Consider the following 16,880-nt stretch of genomic DNA (forward strand, 5'->3'; position numbering starts at 1 on the left):
CACCACCACCACCACCACCACCACCACCACCACCAAATGAATATAATCACGAGCAAAATCAAATCTCTGTATTCTAACAAGACCTAAAAAAAAACAAAAAAACAAAGGCTAGGTACGGAAAAAAAAAGACATAGTGACGAAGAAGAAGAAGAAAAGGAAGAAGATAAAGAAAAATAATAGCAGATGGAGGAACTAAGCAAAGTAAGACGCTGCACCCGCTCGATTAATTGTCCTCCTCTTCTTCTTCACTGGCCGGGTCTGGGTGGTGGCGGCTGCTGGTGGAGGAGTAGAGGGGGGGAGGGGGGAAGAGGGGCAGAGTGGACGCTAGTGGAAGGCGGGTCGTGGAAAGAGGACTGTGGATGAATGTCAGGAGAGCAAAGGGTGGGAAGGAAGAGAGAGTTCTGGGAGGTTTGTGAGTGGTAGAAGAATATGTGGAATACTGGTGGATGAGTGGGAGGGCGAAAAAAAATGATGGTAATGAAAGTGGAAGTGGGAGGGAGGATCTGTGGCAAGGAGGACAGCAAGAGAGGAAGAAGAGGTGGGAAGTTGAGTTAATGGGAGGGAGAGTGCGTGGATTGGTGGATAGTGAGAGAGGAGGGAGATATGGGAGGTGGAGTTAGTGGGAGGAAAGGGGGGAGGGTGTGTGTGGTGTGGTGGATAGTGAGGAGACATGAGTAGGAGGGAGCGTACGTGAAAAAGTGGAGGATAAGATGACCTCTTCCCGCATCCTCATTTGTCTGAGAGCTTGCCGGGGCAGAACTTTGAAGCGAGACTCGTGGACACCTCCCTAGACACTCGCGCCCCAGGACCTGCAAGGATTCTTACACCCTCACCAATCCCAGTAATTATTCCCGGGAACCTTTTACCTGTTTGCCACACAGTGAGATGCCTGGCCGTGTTAGGAGAGCAGCGGGTACACAGAGCGCCTCAAAACAAGTGTAATAGTTGGCTTTTAAGATCTCATTGGAATTACGTAGCTTCACCGAACAACTGAGTAATAGTAGTAGTAGTAGTAGTAGTAGTAGTAGTAATCTAATTCAAGCAAATTTAACCATACTCGATAGAATGAACATTTTGAAGATTGATGTACAGTCACAAATCCGCTAAGACTATTTAAATAGAGATGCAAACAAACTTTAGTCGGTAATATGGTAAGCCTTTCTCTCTCTCTCTCTCTCTCTCTCTCTCTCTCTTGACATTTTATCTTTCTGTCAGCGTCACAAATCCAACTTTTTCTCCCTTGCGGCCTTCGTGTTCTCGTCACTGGTCCCTTCTGGTCTCCACTGGCACCCTTGCCTTTGCTGTGCCTTTGCTGTGGCCTCAGTTTCTACCACAGCAAAATTCTTGTGTGATGTGCAAATCTCGATGTTGGATAATGTAGTTTGATAATTATGTTTCTCTCCGGTTCAATTTTTTTTCGGTGAGAGTCGCAAGGTTTGGATGTCCAGTATGTGTGTGTGTGTGTGTGTGTGTGGGCAGGGTTGGAGGGGGGTGGGGAAATGCGGACAGGCTGGGGCAGGCTGGGTCGTAGGTACGTCTGTGTTGGAGCGGAATGGGAAATGTTTATGGATATTGTGCGGGCCAAGCAGACTGCTAATTTTGCTGCAGATGGTCGCCTGGACTTTTGGCCGCGTTCAAGTGGAGGTTTGACGATGACTGGGTGCTGACGGGCCGCTGTCCTTTATTGCTACTGCTTTCATTTCTACTTCTACTGCTGCTGCTGTTACTACTACTACTACTACTGCTACTACTGCTACTACTACTACTACTACTACTACTACTACTACTACTACTACTACTACTTCTACTGCTACTACTGCTATTAGTATTAATGCTATCATTGGTGGTCGTGTTGCTGGTGACGTGTCTCTGTCGTGAGAAGGCTTGCACGCACGCACACATCACATTCCATTGTTTCCCCGGAAGGTTGGTGCGAGGACGATTAAATTCTCACAACTGGTGAAGTCGAAGTGCAGTTTTCTTTTAAAATAGAGAAATGTAGTTTGCAGGTGTCATGGGTAACATTAATGTACGTAGGAAAATCAGGATGAGCGTGAGGGTGCAAGTGCTGCCGGCGGGTACCGTGCTCACGCTGACGGTGCCTTCAGATGTGACCGTGCGCGAACTGAAAGCTGTCCTGGCCCTGCAGCTGCCGGACTTCCCTGCCTCCAAGATGTTCATCGTGCAGGACTACCGCGTGCTGCAGGATCGTCAGGTGGTCGGCGCCGTGCTCGTGGAGGGCAGCATCATCGTCCTGACCCGCGTTGACGACACCCGCTAGCGTGCAAGATGCCCCACTGCTGCAGGGCGACGCGATCCTTAGTGAGTCTCGTCGCTTTTGTGCAGCAAAGAAGATGCAGAAGATGTATATTTTCCACGTTATTGTTTAGCGCAGCACAGCGGTGGGGCCACGCACAGAGGTCAACACCGTAGCCCCAATGTGAACCCCGTGAACACTCTCGGGCGGGACTGCGCGAACCAGCTTCTGCAGTGCTGAGCTGAGGCTGGCGCACCGCAGCGCCACACGCAGCTCACACATGAATGTATGAGCCGCGTGTGTGAACGTCACATTCCTTTGGCCATAAAACACGAACACTTTTTTCTTTCAAAATAATTTAGGTGTTGATAATGACAGAGGCAGCATGAGTCACCTGCGTGCGGGGAAGGTGAACGGGAAACCAATTTTATCTGTTTTCCCAAACGACTTTCCTGTGCCAAGACTCGCTTTTAAGTTACAGCCTCACGGTGTCTCGGCCGTCCCTCCTCCACGTCTTGAGACTCTCTGTTAAATATTTCTTAACTTACGTTCACTCTTACACAAAATATCATCTGGGAGACCACAGGGAGGAGAGAGAGAGAGAGAGAGAGAGAGAGAGAGAGAGAGAGAGAGAGAGAGAGAGAGAGAGAGAGAGAGAGAGAGAGAGAGAGAGAGAGAGAGCATAAGCTATTGGCAATGCATTGAATTTTACGTTTCACCATTTGGGGAAAATACAAAAAGAGAAGAATAGCGTCACACACAAGCCAGTGTTATTTACCCTGGACAGTTGTCTGGTAGGTAACTTTCCCCTCCTCTTCCCCTTTCCCGTGTTGGGGTTTTTGCGGTAGTGAGGGGAGGGCGGGGCGGAGTTAAGAGAGAGGGGGAGTGAGGGGAGAAACCGGTGGAGGCCTAGACGGTGGGGCACGAAGCGGCGTCTTGGAAGGGTGAAAGTGAGGGGAGTGTGAAGAGAGGCGAGAATCTCTGCGAGGCTAAAGGACGGATGTTTGTCCTGTGTGTTGATGTGCAGCGTGGCTTTAACCTTTGTTCCGATTACATAATGCTGCTATTACTATTACTACCACTATTGATACTAGTGCGAGTTTTCTTTCTTTCTTTTGTTTGTTTGTTTGTTTGTTTGCTTGCTTGCTTGTTTGTTTCTTTTTTCTTTTCTTCTTTTTCTTCTTATTCTTCTACTACCACCACCACCACCACCACTACTACACCACCACCACCAACACCACTACTACTACTACTACTACTACTACTACTACTACTACTACTACTACTACTACTACTACTGACACTATGCCCCGCCCGGACATCCACCTTACAACGTTCCCTAGCGAGACAGTTACAAGCACCATTTCAACACAAACTTAAGAAACAAAGGCCCTAATTCAGAAACGTTTTGCTCTCTCACCACTTCTGTTTACCAAGGCCACAGAGCTGATACGTCGGTTTTGCAAGAGTGTTTCTCCCGTTCATAATGTAGAAATCTTGTTAATCTTTCACTAGAACCATATGACCACCTTTAAAAACCCGTGTAGCTTCAACTAGAGTGTTCTGAAAATAGTGGAGGTGTGGACAGATTTGTTGTGGAGTGTGGTGTAAAGTATGTATTAGCCTCTGGAGTACGAGGAGAGGCCAAACGAATGCTTACTTGGAAACTCACACAGGAAACCACCAGCATGCAGATAACCATGAACTATTTTGTAACATTTCCTCCCCCGCTTCTTGCTAGATCGTCCTATCCGCGTCCCATCCGCCAGGAGTCATCACCCCGACTCGTCACCTCTCAGTCATGTAACTGTCACACTTTGGATATGTCACCACTAGCTGAGTCAATCACGTTACTGCACTTCATATCACTGTTATTTACACCTTAGTCATGTCACACCAACTACGCAAGACCACAATATCGTCATTCCTTTTATTACACTTAACACTGTCAATCTCCCTGAAAACACACATCATCATAGCTCGTTTTCAACCCTCACCAACATCTTAACATCTCCCGAGTCATATTGCATTATCTTCCCCCGTCAGTTGCCCTGTCATTCTTGCTAACACCCTGTCTACTCCCCGTCAATTGTTTCCCCGTCAACTCTTTCATTTCAGCTGCTATTTTCTTATTTTGCTGTTTTTGGAAACATGCTCCACGTTTCCGTCAAAAAGAAAGGTTATGATTAATCGACGAGGAAACTTATGATTTGAGTCTATCTCTCTCTCTCTCTCTCTCTCTCTCTCTCTCTCTCTCTCTCTCTCTCTCTCTCTCTCTCTCTCTCTCTCGTTACTCATCTTTCATTTTTCTAATTTCCTCGTGGCACCTCTTCTTCCTAGTTTATTTTTGCCTGTCCTTATTTTTTTCTCTCTCTCTTTACTTTCTCTCTCTCTACATCTTTACTTTCTCCTGTTCACTTTAAATTTCTCAGCCACACAGAATGACAAGTTTCAATTTTTCTTTTTCGTTTTTATGGATGCGGAGGCTTACTAATACTATCCTTTTCTTTCTCTTTTCTTTCTTTCTCCCTTTACCACCTCCTTTCACTGTTTCCCGTTCTCTGTTTCTTCTTCAGTGAATTTCAGATTTTACGAGAAACTTTCCTACCTCAGGAGTTTTATTGTTTTCCTTCCTTTTTTTTTTTTTTTACTTTTTTTGTCTCCTTCATGGAACGCGAAACTTTTATACGTAAACTTCCCACCCTCCCTTCCTCTTCTCCATGCCTCTCTGTCTCCTTCTCTCTCTCTCTCTCTCTCTCTCTCTCTCTCTCTCTGTTCCATGTTCCTTCTCTTCCTTCCTCCATCTCTTCCTTGTTGTTATCTTCCTTACTTCCTCTCCGAGCTGTGTATACTTGAATGATTATGCCGTGTGTGTGTGTGTGTGTGTGTGTGTGTGTGTGTGTGTGTGTGTTTGTGTGTTTGTGTGTGTGTGCAACTATCATCAACAGCAGTGCCAACAACGACAACAGTATTAGCGACTACAACTAATACTACCACCACCTCCACCACCACCACCACCACCACCACCACCACCACCACCACCATTTCTTGAAAATCATCAGAAACAAAACGTTCTTGGCATCGGAAAAGGCATGACTGTCATCCAAATACCTAAAAATAAGCCGCACACTTCCAGTCACCATGTATCCATTTATAACAAGCAAAATTTCTCCCTATGTCCCTCACCATTACAACCCTTCAAATCCCACAGGACCCAGAAAAACAACAACAACAACAACAACAAAGCAAGATTTAATGGAAACTTTCATCACTGACGGAGAGAAAGAGAAATAACTGAAAATTCGGATGACTGTTAGACACTCCGGCACATGTGTTATCACGTCGCTTCCTGTGGGGGTGCACCAAGCGTATGCATTAAGACAACCGCTAGGGCTCAAACGCATCCAGAGTGCCCCGCATCTCGCCACGCCTCTCCTCGCGTCGTCTCGCCTCGCTCAAGTGCCAAAGAATTAAAGGCAAGTAAGTGTTTTGAGGCAGCGTTGTGAAGTCCCGCCTTCGTGTTACTGTTTTCTCTCTTTCCCTTCCCCGTGAGGTTAGTGAAATATGCTGTGTTTAGTTTTTTTTAGCTTTTTTTTTTTTTTTTTTTTTTTTGTGAGATGTTTACATTGTCCATCATCATCGGTGGGGAATCATGGCAGTGGCAGTAAAGAGGATGTGACTCACGCGTTACTTGGGTGTGCCTAGCTGGCAGTGAAAGTAACTTGGCTCAATGTTGGTAATGCCCCTGAGGTTTAAACAACTGGGGAGTGTTACCTCAGGGACGCCAGAAAGGTTCATGTTGCTCTACTCTATCCCTGCCTTCCACTCCATTGATCCCTACCCTCCCAACTTCCCAAACTACTGTTATCACTCTACAACTCCTTTAAAAACTGCTCCCTGCTTCTCCCTCTCCGCTCCTCCCACCTCCCTTTTACATCTCCCTGCCTTCCCCACCTCTTAACCCTCCTCTCCTCTATTCCTTACCTCCCCTGTCTCATCAATTGTCTCACCCTCCCCCTTCACCCCAACTACTTGCTTGCCCCACCTCGCCATCCACTATATCACCTATGTACACCTCCCCTCCTCTGTTCCTTGTCATCCCTACCCCTCCCCGCCGCGCTTCTAGAGAGGCTAACTTGATTACGCGCCTGTGTGACCTTGTAAGAGGGGAAAGTCAAACCACCTGCGTGCATCTTTCTTTATATCTGAATATGATGTCTGCCTGTGTGTGTGTGTGTGTGTGTGTGTGTGTGTGTGTGTGTGTGTGTGTGTGTGTGTATGTGTTATCTAATGAGCAATAAATGTATATATGTAATGGTGAGAATTGTCTTGGTAATGTATGTTATTAAGTTATTCAGATTTCGTTAACCTTTTCACTGTAGATGCTTATAAAGACCACGCATTGCTTCTGGTGCTGCTAACTGTTTCGTGTCGCAGTGGAAGGATCTGCTTCTTGGTACATTTTTTTTTTTTCATTAATCACCCTCAGAAAAACTTCCTTCTTTGTTCTACACTATGCTCGCTAAAAACTGACCACAAAAGAGAGAGAGAGAGAGAAAAAAAAAACGTTTAATCACGGTTTCCTCACGTAAATGCTTGTTAAGGTTTTCTACTGTGAATTTAATGGTGTCAAGTATTTCATGTTGGGGGGAAGGAGTTGAGGTTAATTTATTATGTTAGTAAGGACTCGGAGATGCAATGTCTGTATTCAGGTCAGTGGTGATCGCTTTTTGCACTCTTCTTTAGATATGTCGATTCTTGAAAATTGTGATTAATAAGCTATCTGTCTGTTTCTCTGTCTATATATATCTGTGTATCTGTCTATCGACCTATCTATCCGTCTATCGATCCATCAATTCTCTCTCTCTCTCTCTCTCTCTCTCTCTCTCTCTCTCTCTCTCTCTCTCTGTGTGTGTGTGTGTGTGTGTGTGTATGTGTGTGTGTGGAGGCGGCCCGTAAAGAACTCGGCCCCGGTTCACTCTTGGGGCTGCACACGTTTTTCCTTTGGGTGGTGGGTGTTGGAAATGGTGTTTACAGGAAGAGCAGAACGTGTGGTGGTTGGAGGGCGTGAACTGCATGCGAGGGGAGGCCGTGTATGCAGGGGTGTTAGAGTGTTTGGGTGGAACGAACAAGTAGGGTGTCTAGATGAGGGTGCACAAGCTGGGGTGAGCAGGGAAGGGAGTGAGGGTGAACAGCAAACAACCTCACATTGGGTTTGGAAGATTTAAAGCAGAGGAGACTTGTTGGATCCTCACCACCCAGCCTCGTTAATTGCCCACCTTGCTTGTCAGGTGTGTCGCTCGGGTTGTTAGCAGGCTGTTCCGTGCCCTTTTACGACTTGGCTATGTGATTGAATTAGGACTTATTAGGTAATGAATGCTTGGGTGGTTTAATTCTCTTTGGTTTTCTTTTGTTTATTGTTGCTTACTAGGTTAGGTTAGGTTAGGTTAGGTTAGGTTATGTTAGGTTTGGCTTGGTTTGGTTAGGTTAGGTTAAGTTAGGTTAGGTTAGGTTAGACTAGGCTAGGTAAAATGGGTGGGGAGAAGTCTTCGCCTTTATTATCCTACATTTTTTACTTTCGATTAGACTGTTTAGGTTAGGTTAGGTTACTTAGATCAGGTTAGGTTAGGTCAGATAAGGTGGGGGGGAGAGGTCTTCGCTTTTATTATCCTACATGTTTTACCCTAGATTGGGTTGTATAGGTTAGGTCAGTTAGGTCAGGTTAGGTTATATAAGGTGGGTGAGGAGGAGTTTTGCCTTTATTGTGCTGCATTTCTTTCTTAGATTAGACACGATAGCTTATCGCGAACAACCTCCTGAGGGCCAAAGGGTCTGCCGCTGCTTTATTTTCCTTTGTCCGACCTGTGTTCCACGGCAGCAGCGGTGTGCGGCACAACGCGATCGCCACACAAAGCAGGAGGCTATTGATAGAAACACGCGATCCATTCAACGTTACCAGAAACGCTTCTGGAAGTTCAGACTCCTGGCCGTGACGCAACACTCCGGGGTTAGGTTACTCGCTGAGTCCACACGCACCACGAGTGTCAGCTCAGCTTCTGGTGCTACATTTTAAATTCCTGCTGCCACTCCAAGTGTTAAGTGCAGTGAGTGGAAAACTAATGAGGAAATTACAACTTGAATATCTATAAATACATAATAACGAAAATACATGGACGAAAGTGGCAGACCTCAATAATTTTGAGTGTCTGGTATGCATAGATCATTGTGGCTGACAGAGCCGTGTTTTCCTGTACACACTTTAGAATAAAAGTAAGGCATTTCAGTGTACAATTTCCAAGCCTCGTAAACCGCCACTTGTTAGCCGGAGTAGAATAAACAAAGGTACACTTGTAGTGGATGACAGACTGGAGTTGGTTTTTGTCTCCTTGATTGGGAAAATATCTCAAACGTAACACAATCCTCCAGCGCCATTCAGAATGAGCTAAAGCTGATGCTGAGGTACTGAGAATTCAACCTTAGCGCCTACTGTCTGAGGTCTGTGTGGTGAGTTCAGGGAGGAAAGAATACAATACACCCTCCACTGCACTATTCTGTACGCACGTCACATTGTCATTACAGGAAACACTCAAGGATCTACAGTCCATCTTGAATAAATAAATAAATAAGTAAATGCCGTAAATTACATGTTCTTTTACTTCATTTAAACCGTAATTAGTTTTCTCTAACACATACGTTAGTGTAGCGAATTGATTCCAGTTAGGAGCGAAATATGTACTGCTGCTTTGAATCTTCCGTAATCCCTTTGTTGTTCCTGTAATTCTGGTGACGTGTAAGGAAGGAGGGCGGGAGTCAGTCAGTGCGTGCGTGTGTAAGATGATATTCCGCCAACTTTGCTTCCTTTTCGTGTCTGGAAGGAGATGCTGAGACCGGGGTGTTCCTTCGTCGGTGTGTTCCTTCCTTTGTGTTCCTCCCTTGGTGTGTTTGTGTTCCTCCCTTGGTGTGTTTGTGTTTCTCCCTTGGTGTGTTTGTGTTTCTCCCTTGGTGTGTTTCTCCCTTGGTGTGTTCCTTCCCTGGTATGTTTTTTTTCTGTGGTGTTCCTTCCTTGGTGTTCCTTCCTCGGTGTGTTCCTTCCTTGGTGTGTTTCTTCCTTGCTGTGTTCCTTCCTTGGTGTGTTTCTCCCTTGGTGTGTTCCTTGGTGTTCCTTCCTCGGTGTGTTCCTTCCTTGGTGTGTTTCTTCCTTGCTGTGTTCCTTCCTTGGTGTGTTTCTCCCTTGGTGTGTTCCTTCCTTGGTGTTCCTTCCTTGGTGTTCCTTCCTTGGTGTGTTCCTTCCTTGGTGTTCCTACCTTGGTGTGTTCCTTCCTTGGTGTTCCTTCCTTGGTGTGTTCCTTCCTTGGTGTTCCTTCCTTGGTGTGTTCCTTCCTTGGTGTTCCTTCCTTGGTGTGTTCCTTCCTTGGTGTTCCTTCCTTGGTGTGTTCCTTCCTTGGTGTTCCTTCCTTGGTGTTCCTTCCTTGGTGTTCCTTCCTTGGTGTGTTCCTTCCTTTTCCTTCCTCGCAGCGAAGTAAGTCTCTGTGGCGCTCACTGGGGGGGGGGGGGTTGGACGAGATTTATAAAGGTCACGTTCAGTTTCAACTACATTTTCTTTCCATACTTTCTCTCCCTCTGCGAAGATTCTGCCAATATTTCGTTTTCTGTGCTTTTTTTTTTCTATTCTTGACTTTTTTTTGTATTCTTTATTTTCACGCTAACTGCTCTTCTGATTTTGCTAACTGCATCCTCACCTCCTACCGCGGCCTCGTTGCACAAGACTTTCTTCTCTTTCTCATCCCTATTCTGTCCACCTCTGTAACTTAAGAGATAATCAGTATTTTCAATTATTCATCCCTTCCTCTGGTAAACTCTGGAACTCCTTGCCTGCTTCTGTATTTTCTCCTTCCTATGACTTGAACTCTTTCAAGAGGGAGGTTTCAAGACACTTATCCTTCAATTTTCGATGGTTCTCTTGACATCTCTTTTGGGACTGGGACCTCAGTGCGATTTTTTTCCTCTTTTTTGTTTCCCTTGGCCAGTGACCCGCTTACGTAAACAAACAAAAAAAAATAGATAAATAAAATAACGTATATTTCTGTGTTCCCCCCCCCTCCAGCAGGGCTTGGAGCGGCGAGCATTTGTTAGGGACTCACCAACACCCGCCTCTGACGTGGACAAAAAATACAATCGCAAGAGAGGAAACATTTATAACCAAGTGCATGTCCCCGTTTACACCCTCACCCCTTCACCCCTTCACCCCTTCACTCTTCACACCCACAACAATAATTTATTTTCTATATTTCTTTGCACCTTTTTCATCGATGCCTCTCCTCAGCGTGCGCCATGCAGGGATGAATGTTTCACGTGTTCGAACATGTATATACCCCGTGTGTGGGTTTCCTGGCAATCCTTTTTGCTTTTCATTCGTGACTAAGCTTTAGGCAAAACACGTCCGCTGGTTCCCCGTGCTGTGTTCATCCCCGGCTTACAACTTCAGCCTGAGATCATTTTATAATTCGTATTTTTTCGCCACCGGACAACAGAATGATGCCGGATTTGTGCTTCGTTGGGAAAGAAGAAAGAGTTTGGGTTTCCTGCACTTCCTTCTTTACAGCGGTCCCGGTAGTGGAGTGTAAGTACGTATTACGACAGACAATATAGATTTTAGCGTGCATTAGGCAGGTGTCAGTTCTTAGCAAGTTCCAGCAAGCGACAGCCTCTCACAAGCACCTTAACTAAGAACACAATATAGTTACGAGGAACTGAGAGTCTCTGAAGGGAAACAATGGTGAAAATATTAATATGAATAGAGAAAGAAGAAAATAAATATCCAAAATGTAGACATGTGTATGTAGATATATACAAAACCATAATGGCAAAACACACACACACACACACACACACACACACACACACACACACACACACACACACACACACACACACACACACACACACACACACACACACACACAAGAATGAGCGCAAACAAACACAGAGACACACATGCGTATTTATTTTTCTCTCGCTTTTCATTCGAGGAACGGTGGAGAGGTGGAGGTGGAGGTGGAGAGAGCGCTCGAGGGAAGGAACTTGTGCAAGACGAGGAGAGGAAGGAGGGGGAGGAGGAGGAAGAAGATAATGAAACAAGACGAGTGTGGCAGAGAAGAAAAAAAATAATCTATAAATATATTTCCTTGTTTATATTCACTCAAATTTTACACTCGAAAAAATAATAATAAACTTAAAGGGATACTTGCTGCTGTTACTGATGCTTATGATGATAGCAGTGGATGAGATAAAGGCTAAAATGGATGGGAAGAATGAATCACTCAGGCACAAATACCACGCCTTGTTTACATCAGAATAACACACACACACACACACACACACTCTCCTGTCCTCGCTTCACTCATCAGATTCACCCTCTCCCCTGAATAGCCTCGATTGTGTTAATTACAGGAGCCAGGGAGAGGCGGAGGCAGCTCATGGCATGCAGATGTACAGGGGAACAGGGCCAGGAAGGAAGGGAGGGAGGTAAAGTAAGGGAGGGAATGAATGGAAAGGAAAGGAAGGTGGAGAGAAAGGGGTAGTATAGGTAGGAAGGAAGGAAGGAAAGATGGAAGGATGAAAGAAAGCAAAGAAGGAAGGAGGAACACAAAAGGAAAGAAGGAAGGAAAGAAGGAAAGAATAAAGAAGGGAGGGTGAGTAGAAAAGAAAAAAACAAAGAAAGAAAAAGAAGGAAGGAAGAAAAGAAGGAAATATGGGAGAAAGAAAAGGAGTGAAGAAAGGAGAGAGAAGAAATGAAGGAAGGAAATTATATACGAAGGGAAGAAAGAAAATGGGCGGGACGGAGGAAGGAAGAGAAGGTAGGAAGGAAGAAGGAAAGGAAAGAAAGGAGGGAAGGAAGGAGGGAAGAGCTGAATGAAGAATAACAAAAAAAAAGTATCATTGCCAGTAATCTGTCATATTTTCTCTAATTAAACAGTCCGTCAATTATCTCTCTCTCTCTCTCTCTCTCTCTCTCTCTCTCTCTCTCTCTCTCTCTCTCTCTCTCTCTCTCTCTCTCTCTCTCTCTCTCTCTCTCTCTCCCTCCAGCTCTGATGAACAACTAATTATTACATGACTAACTCAGTATTCGCTGCACCAGAGTAATACAAGCAATTGCTGAAACTACAAAGTGATTCCTATTTTTTTTTTTTTTTTTTCGCTATATACGTGAGGTATGTCATTTATTGGCTTTCATGTCTGCTGTCGTATTAATGCTCGTAGCTTCCGCACGTGTAGTACTGAAAGGAAAACGGAAACAGGAGATTGAGTAAGCGCAACGATATATCAAGCGTCTTCCAACCGGGGGTGTAGTGGAGAGGTGGGCGTATTCCGGTTGATACATGCTACACTCACACGTAATCGCCGCTTCCTCGTTTTGCCACATTTTCTGTAGTACGTGTTATTTACCTTCAGTCGTATTAAGCTCATGATACCGCTTTAAATATCCCTTAGCTCTTTCACTGCTACTGTCATCCATTGTTAAGACTCAGGGAAGTTAAGATTTGTTTGCCTCGATGCACTGAGACGTGAGTGAGAACAGGAGGCTGGTTGTGTAGTCAGTATCAGGTTGTTAGTGCTGAGTCATTTAGGTGTTGTAAAAGATTAGAGAGATTTATGGATGACGATGCTGAGGTCAGTCTGGGTCTTGCCTCGCGGTCAGACAGACGGACTGGCGGCTGCACTATCTCTGTACAGCCAGTTTTATATAATGTACTCGAGTCCTCCATCTCGTGCATCTTTTTGCTCTGGATATTACAACAACTGCATTAATCAACTAGAACACTATTCGAATGCTTAAAAAATGAGGCAATTGAACTTATTCGTTTGATGATTTTTATTAATGTTTTGGAATGTCGTAGATTTTTTTTGATCGTCAGTGTTGTGGACTCATCTTGTCGCTGTGTGTTTGAGAATGCATGTATTTGTTTATCTTATCACATTTTTATCTTACTTTTACTTCATGTTTTTCCTCTTCTTCATCCTAACACTACTACTACTACTACTACTACTACTGCTACTACTACTACTACCACCACTACTGCTATTTCTTTAAGGAAGCAACTCTTGACCAGCAGAAGTTTGAGTTGAGTTTGTGTTAGTTTTGCGTTGCCTTTATATTCACAATTTTCTTGACGATTTTATTTGTATGCTAAGAAACCTCCCTCTCTGCGTCACTCCGCTTCTTGTACTCTCGACTTCACAAATCTCATGTTAATTCGACGGATGGAGATTTTGTGTTGCTTTGACATACATGCACAGTTTTTCAGATGTTTATTTATTTATTTTTTTTTCTCTAATGCGTTGTTTACAGGTTTTTTTTTTTCGTTTATTTATTTTTTTCTCACTCGTGCGTTGCTTGCAGATGAGTGCCGCCGGTCGGGTCCTGAAGATCGTGGCGGTGGGTGACGGCTTCGTGGGCAAGACGACGCTACTCATCACCCACACCACGGTAAGGGAGTGAGTAGGGGGATCATGAGGGAGGAGTGAGTGAAGTGGCTTGAGTGACTGAGTATGTATTGCCACTACAACAACAACAACAGCTACTACTACTACTACTACTACTAAAAATAATAATAATAATAGTAATAATAATAATAACAAAAATAACAACAACAACAACAACACTGCCATCACCATCACCACTAACAACAACAACAACAACAAAAACAACAACAACACTAACGCTCTCTCCCCCGTCCGTAGCAGCCAAGGTCAGGCACGCAAAGAGAACACACACACACAAAAAAAAAAAAAAAAAAGAGAGAGAAAGAAAAATCTATTTAATCTGACAAATTGCATAGAATGTTCGTTTGCAAGTTATAGGTCGCTGGCGGGAATTTATTTGGGGGATCAGTCACACCTGCCGTGCTGTCAGTGTCACCTGCAGCTGGAAGAATTAATAAAGCATATATTTCTAACTTAAGTTTGCACGAAACCAGCCGAAAATAAAATAAAACTCAATCATTAATGGATAAATGACTGACCATATTTTCTGCTATTATTGTTCATATCATTACACACATAATCGTAACTGTCATAATATTCAGACAGTAAAAGTCCACTTGTATAAAATATTGTAACTTTTTTTTTTTTTTATCATTATTAAGATTATTTTGGCGGAGATTAGTTGTGCTAGACTCTCTCTCTCTCTCTCTCTCTCTCTCTCTCTCTCTCTCTCTCTCTCTCTCTCTCTCTCTCTCTCTCTCTCTTGATAAATGTTCCCACGCCTATTTGGGACATTTACATATTTCAAGGTTAAGCCCAAATCGTGTGTGTGTCACGGGCTGAGCTTTGACAGATGGGCGGTATAAATTAAACTGCAGGTGGTGTCAATAGAGGAATCCTGCGCGTGTCTCCACTTTGAAGCACAGGAGTAAATATGAAACTGACATCTCACAATGCTATGAAATTTCCCCTTCGATATTGGCTGTTCACTTCATCTAGCATTCAATAAGGCCTTCCAACCTTTTGCTCTACCTGATAAACTTCAGAGAGAGAGAGAGAGAGAGAGAGAGAGAGAGAGAGGGAGAGAGAGAGCGGGGGGTTCTGTCTCCTTGTCTTTTATTGTGTCTGTTATATATCCTATTTGTGTCCTTCTATCTCCGTCCGCTTCTCCATTTATTTGCTTCTCTATTCACCTCCTTCCCTCGAGTGTCTGAACCCCCACGTGCTTCATTCATTCGCCATCTGTCTCTGCGTCTGTGTGTCTCCCTTTTTCTGTTCCTTCGTTCCTCCATTTGTCTGCCTCTACATCTGTCTGATAGCCCTTTTTATTTCCATGTGTATCGGTGTAACAGTAGAGAAAGGGTAATAAATGAAGGAGAGAGAGAGAGAGAGAGAGAGAGAGAGAGAGAGAGAGAGAGAGAGAGAGAGAGAGAGAGAGAGAGAAAGATAACAGAACCACGGAAAAAAACAAGCTACGATAGAATCTGATAAAGGAGAGGAAAAAGCGAAGGGAAATAGAAGCTGAAAGAAAGAAAGAAAGGAAGAAAGAAAGAAAGAAAAAAAAGCGAATGATGAAGAAAAGCCATGAAAGAGAATAAATGACGATAAATAAATGAGGTGATAATTAGAAAAGATAATGACGGAAGAGAACCAAAGACATAGACAAGCAAGAATAGATAAAGGATAGATAAATAAAAAAAAAAAAGAAAAACAGGAAAGCGAATGACGGAAAAGAATCAGGAAGGACAAGGAAGCGACAATAGATAAAAGAGGGAAAAAAAAAAAAAAAATGCAGTAAAGCGAGTGACGGAAGAGTTAGACAGGAGAATGAGCACCGTGGGACGAGGACGTGAAGAGGAAAGAGACGCCGGGGACAGCAGGGACACTCACATCTCTCCAGGGCTCATGTGTCAGACGAGGTGTCCCATTAGGGGGAATTATAAGGGCTGTGATCGCATAAACATACATTTTTTTCCCCTTAATTCACCGATCCATCAGAAAGACACAGCCACAAGAGGAGTGAACTTCAGCGGCGATAAGGAGCTGTAACTCTGATAGCTGGAAACAAAAACGTCATTAAGTAGTCAGATAGGAACAGTCAAGCAACGATGAAAAGACAAGTGGTAACAGTCAAACGGTAACAAGCAGTCAAGTAGTTACAGTAAAAAAAAAAAAAAAACAATAAATAAACAAGTAAGTAAAAAACAAACAAACAAACAAACAAACAAACAAACACTAACAGTCAAACGGCGGAGAACAATCGAATAATAACATAAATTCAAACGTCAACACACATTTAAACACCAACAGTCGAATAAGTCAGTTACTAACTCAACGCTAACAGTCAAACGAGAACAGACTATCAAACAACGACGAACAGAAATAATTAACCTGTTCTACTTTCTCAAGAGCAGACTATGTTATTCCACCCTTCACACTGTAACAACCTTTACAAACTCGTACATGAAGAAAATATTAAACAAAAGCATTTCAGTGTCTGTGGATTGGAGATAAGCTGAAGTAAGCCAGGTGTAATGAACAGAGAGAGAGAGAGAGAGAGAGAGAGAGAGAGAGAGAGAGAGAGAGAGAGAGAGAGAGAGAGAGAGAGAGAGAGAGACACCCCGAATATCGAGATCATAACACCAATATATCATGTAGCAAGTGACTGTCTGAAATAAGGAAACAAAGATAAGCCAGGCGTGATGAACAAGCAGATGGAACGACAACTTGAAAACCGAAAGCTCATAACACTGGTATATCATCAAACAAATGACCATCTGAGCCGAGTTTGTGGAGAGGAAACGAGACCTCCAACAGGAGATAGCCAAGGTCACGTGTAATAAGGGGCAGGAAGGGAGGGTAGATGGAATGCCACAAGAAAGCCACAGTTCGTGTGGTTTGTCACTATTCCAAGGAGATATATCTTATTTTCTTGTTGTGGTATTGTTTTCATTAAATGGCAAAAAAAAAAGAAAAATTGAAAAAAAATGCGTTGATTTAACTTTCATTGTATTTTTCCTTTGTGTTGATTTAGTGACCTTTTTTTAATATCGTTATCATTAAATGTAAAAAAAAAAGAAAATGCATTAACGTGTTAACCTTCATTATCGTTTTCCTTCGTATTTATTTAACGATTCAT

At 43.7% G+C, this 16,880-nt stretch overlaps 1 protein-coding gene across 5 annotated transcripts in view; it reads left to right on the forward strand.

Moving 5' to 3' along the window:
- Nucleotides 1-16,880, forward strand: part of LOC135089631 (cdc42 homolog) — a 105,091-nt gene that overhangs the window by 50,918 nt on the left and 37,293 nt on the right. For 3 of the 5 annotated variants that reach the window (XM_063985466.1, XM_063985470.1, XM_063985468.1), the window contains exons 3-4: nt 5,469-5,733; nt 13,659-13,745. In XM_063985466.1, the coding sequence (XP_063841536.1) occupies nt 5,587-5,733; nt 13,659-13,745 (234 nt within the window). In that variant the 5' untranslated portion in view covers nt 5,469-5,586. Of the gene's footprint in view, nt 1-5,468; nt 5,738-13,658; nt 13,746-16,880 lie in introns of those variants that run through there. The other 2 variants (XM_063985467.1, XM_063985469.1) reach the window with 2 other exon arrangements.

This window comes from Scylla paramamosain, chromosome 33 (genome assembly GCF_035594125.1).
Source record: "Scylla paramamosain isolate STU-SP2022 chromosome 33, ASM3559412v1, whole genome shotgun sequence".
Taxonomy (NCBI): domain Eukaryota; kingdom Metazoa; phylum Arthropoda; class Malacostraca; order Decapoda; family Portunidae; genus Scylla; species Scylla paramamosain.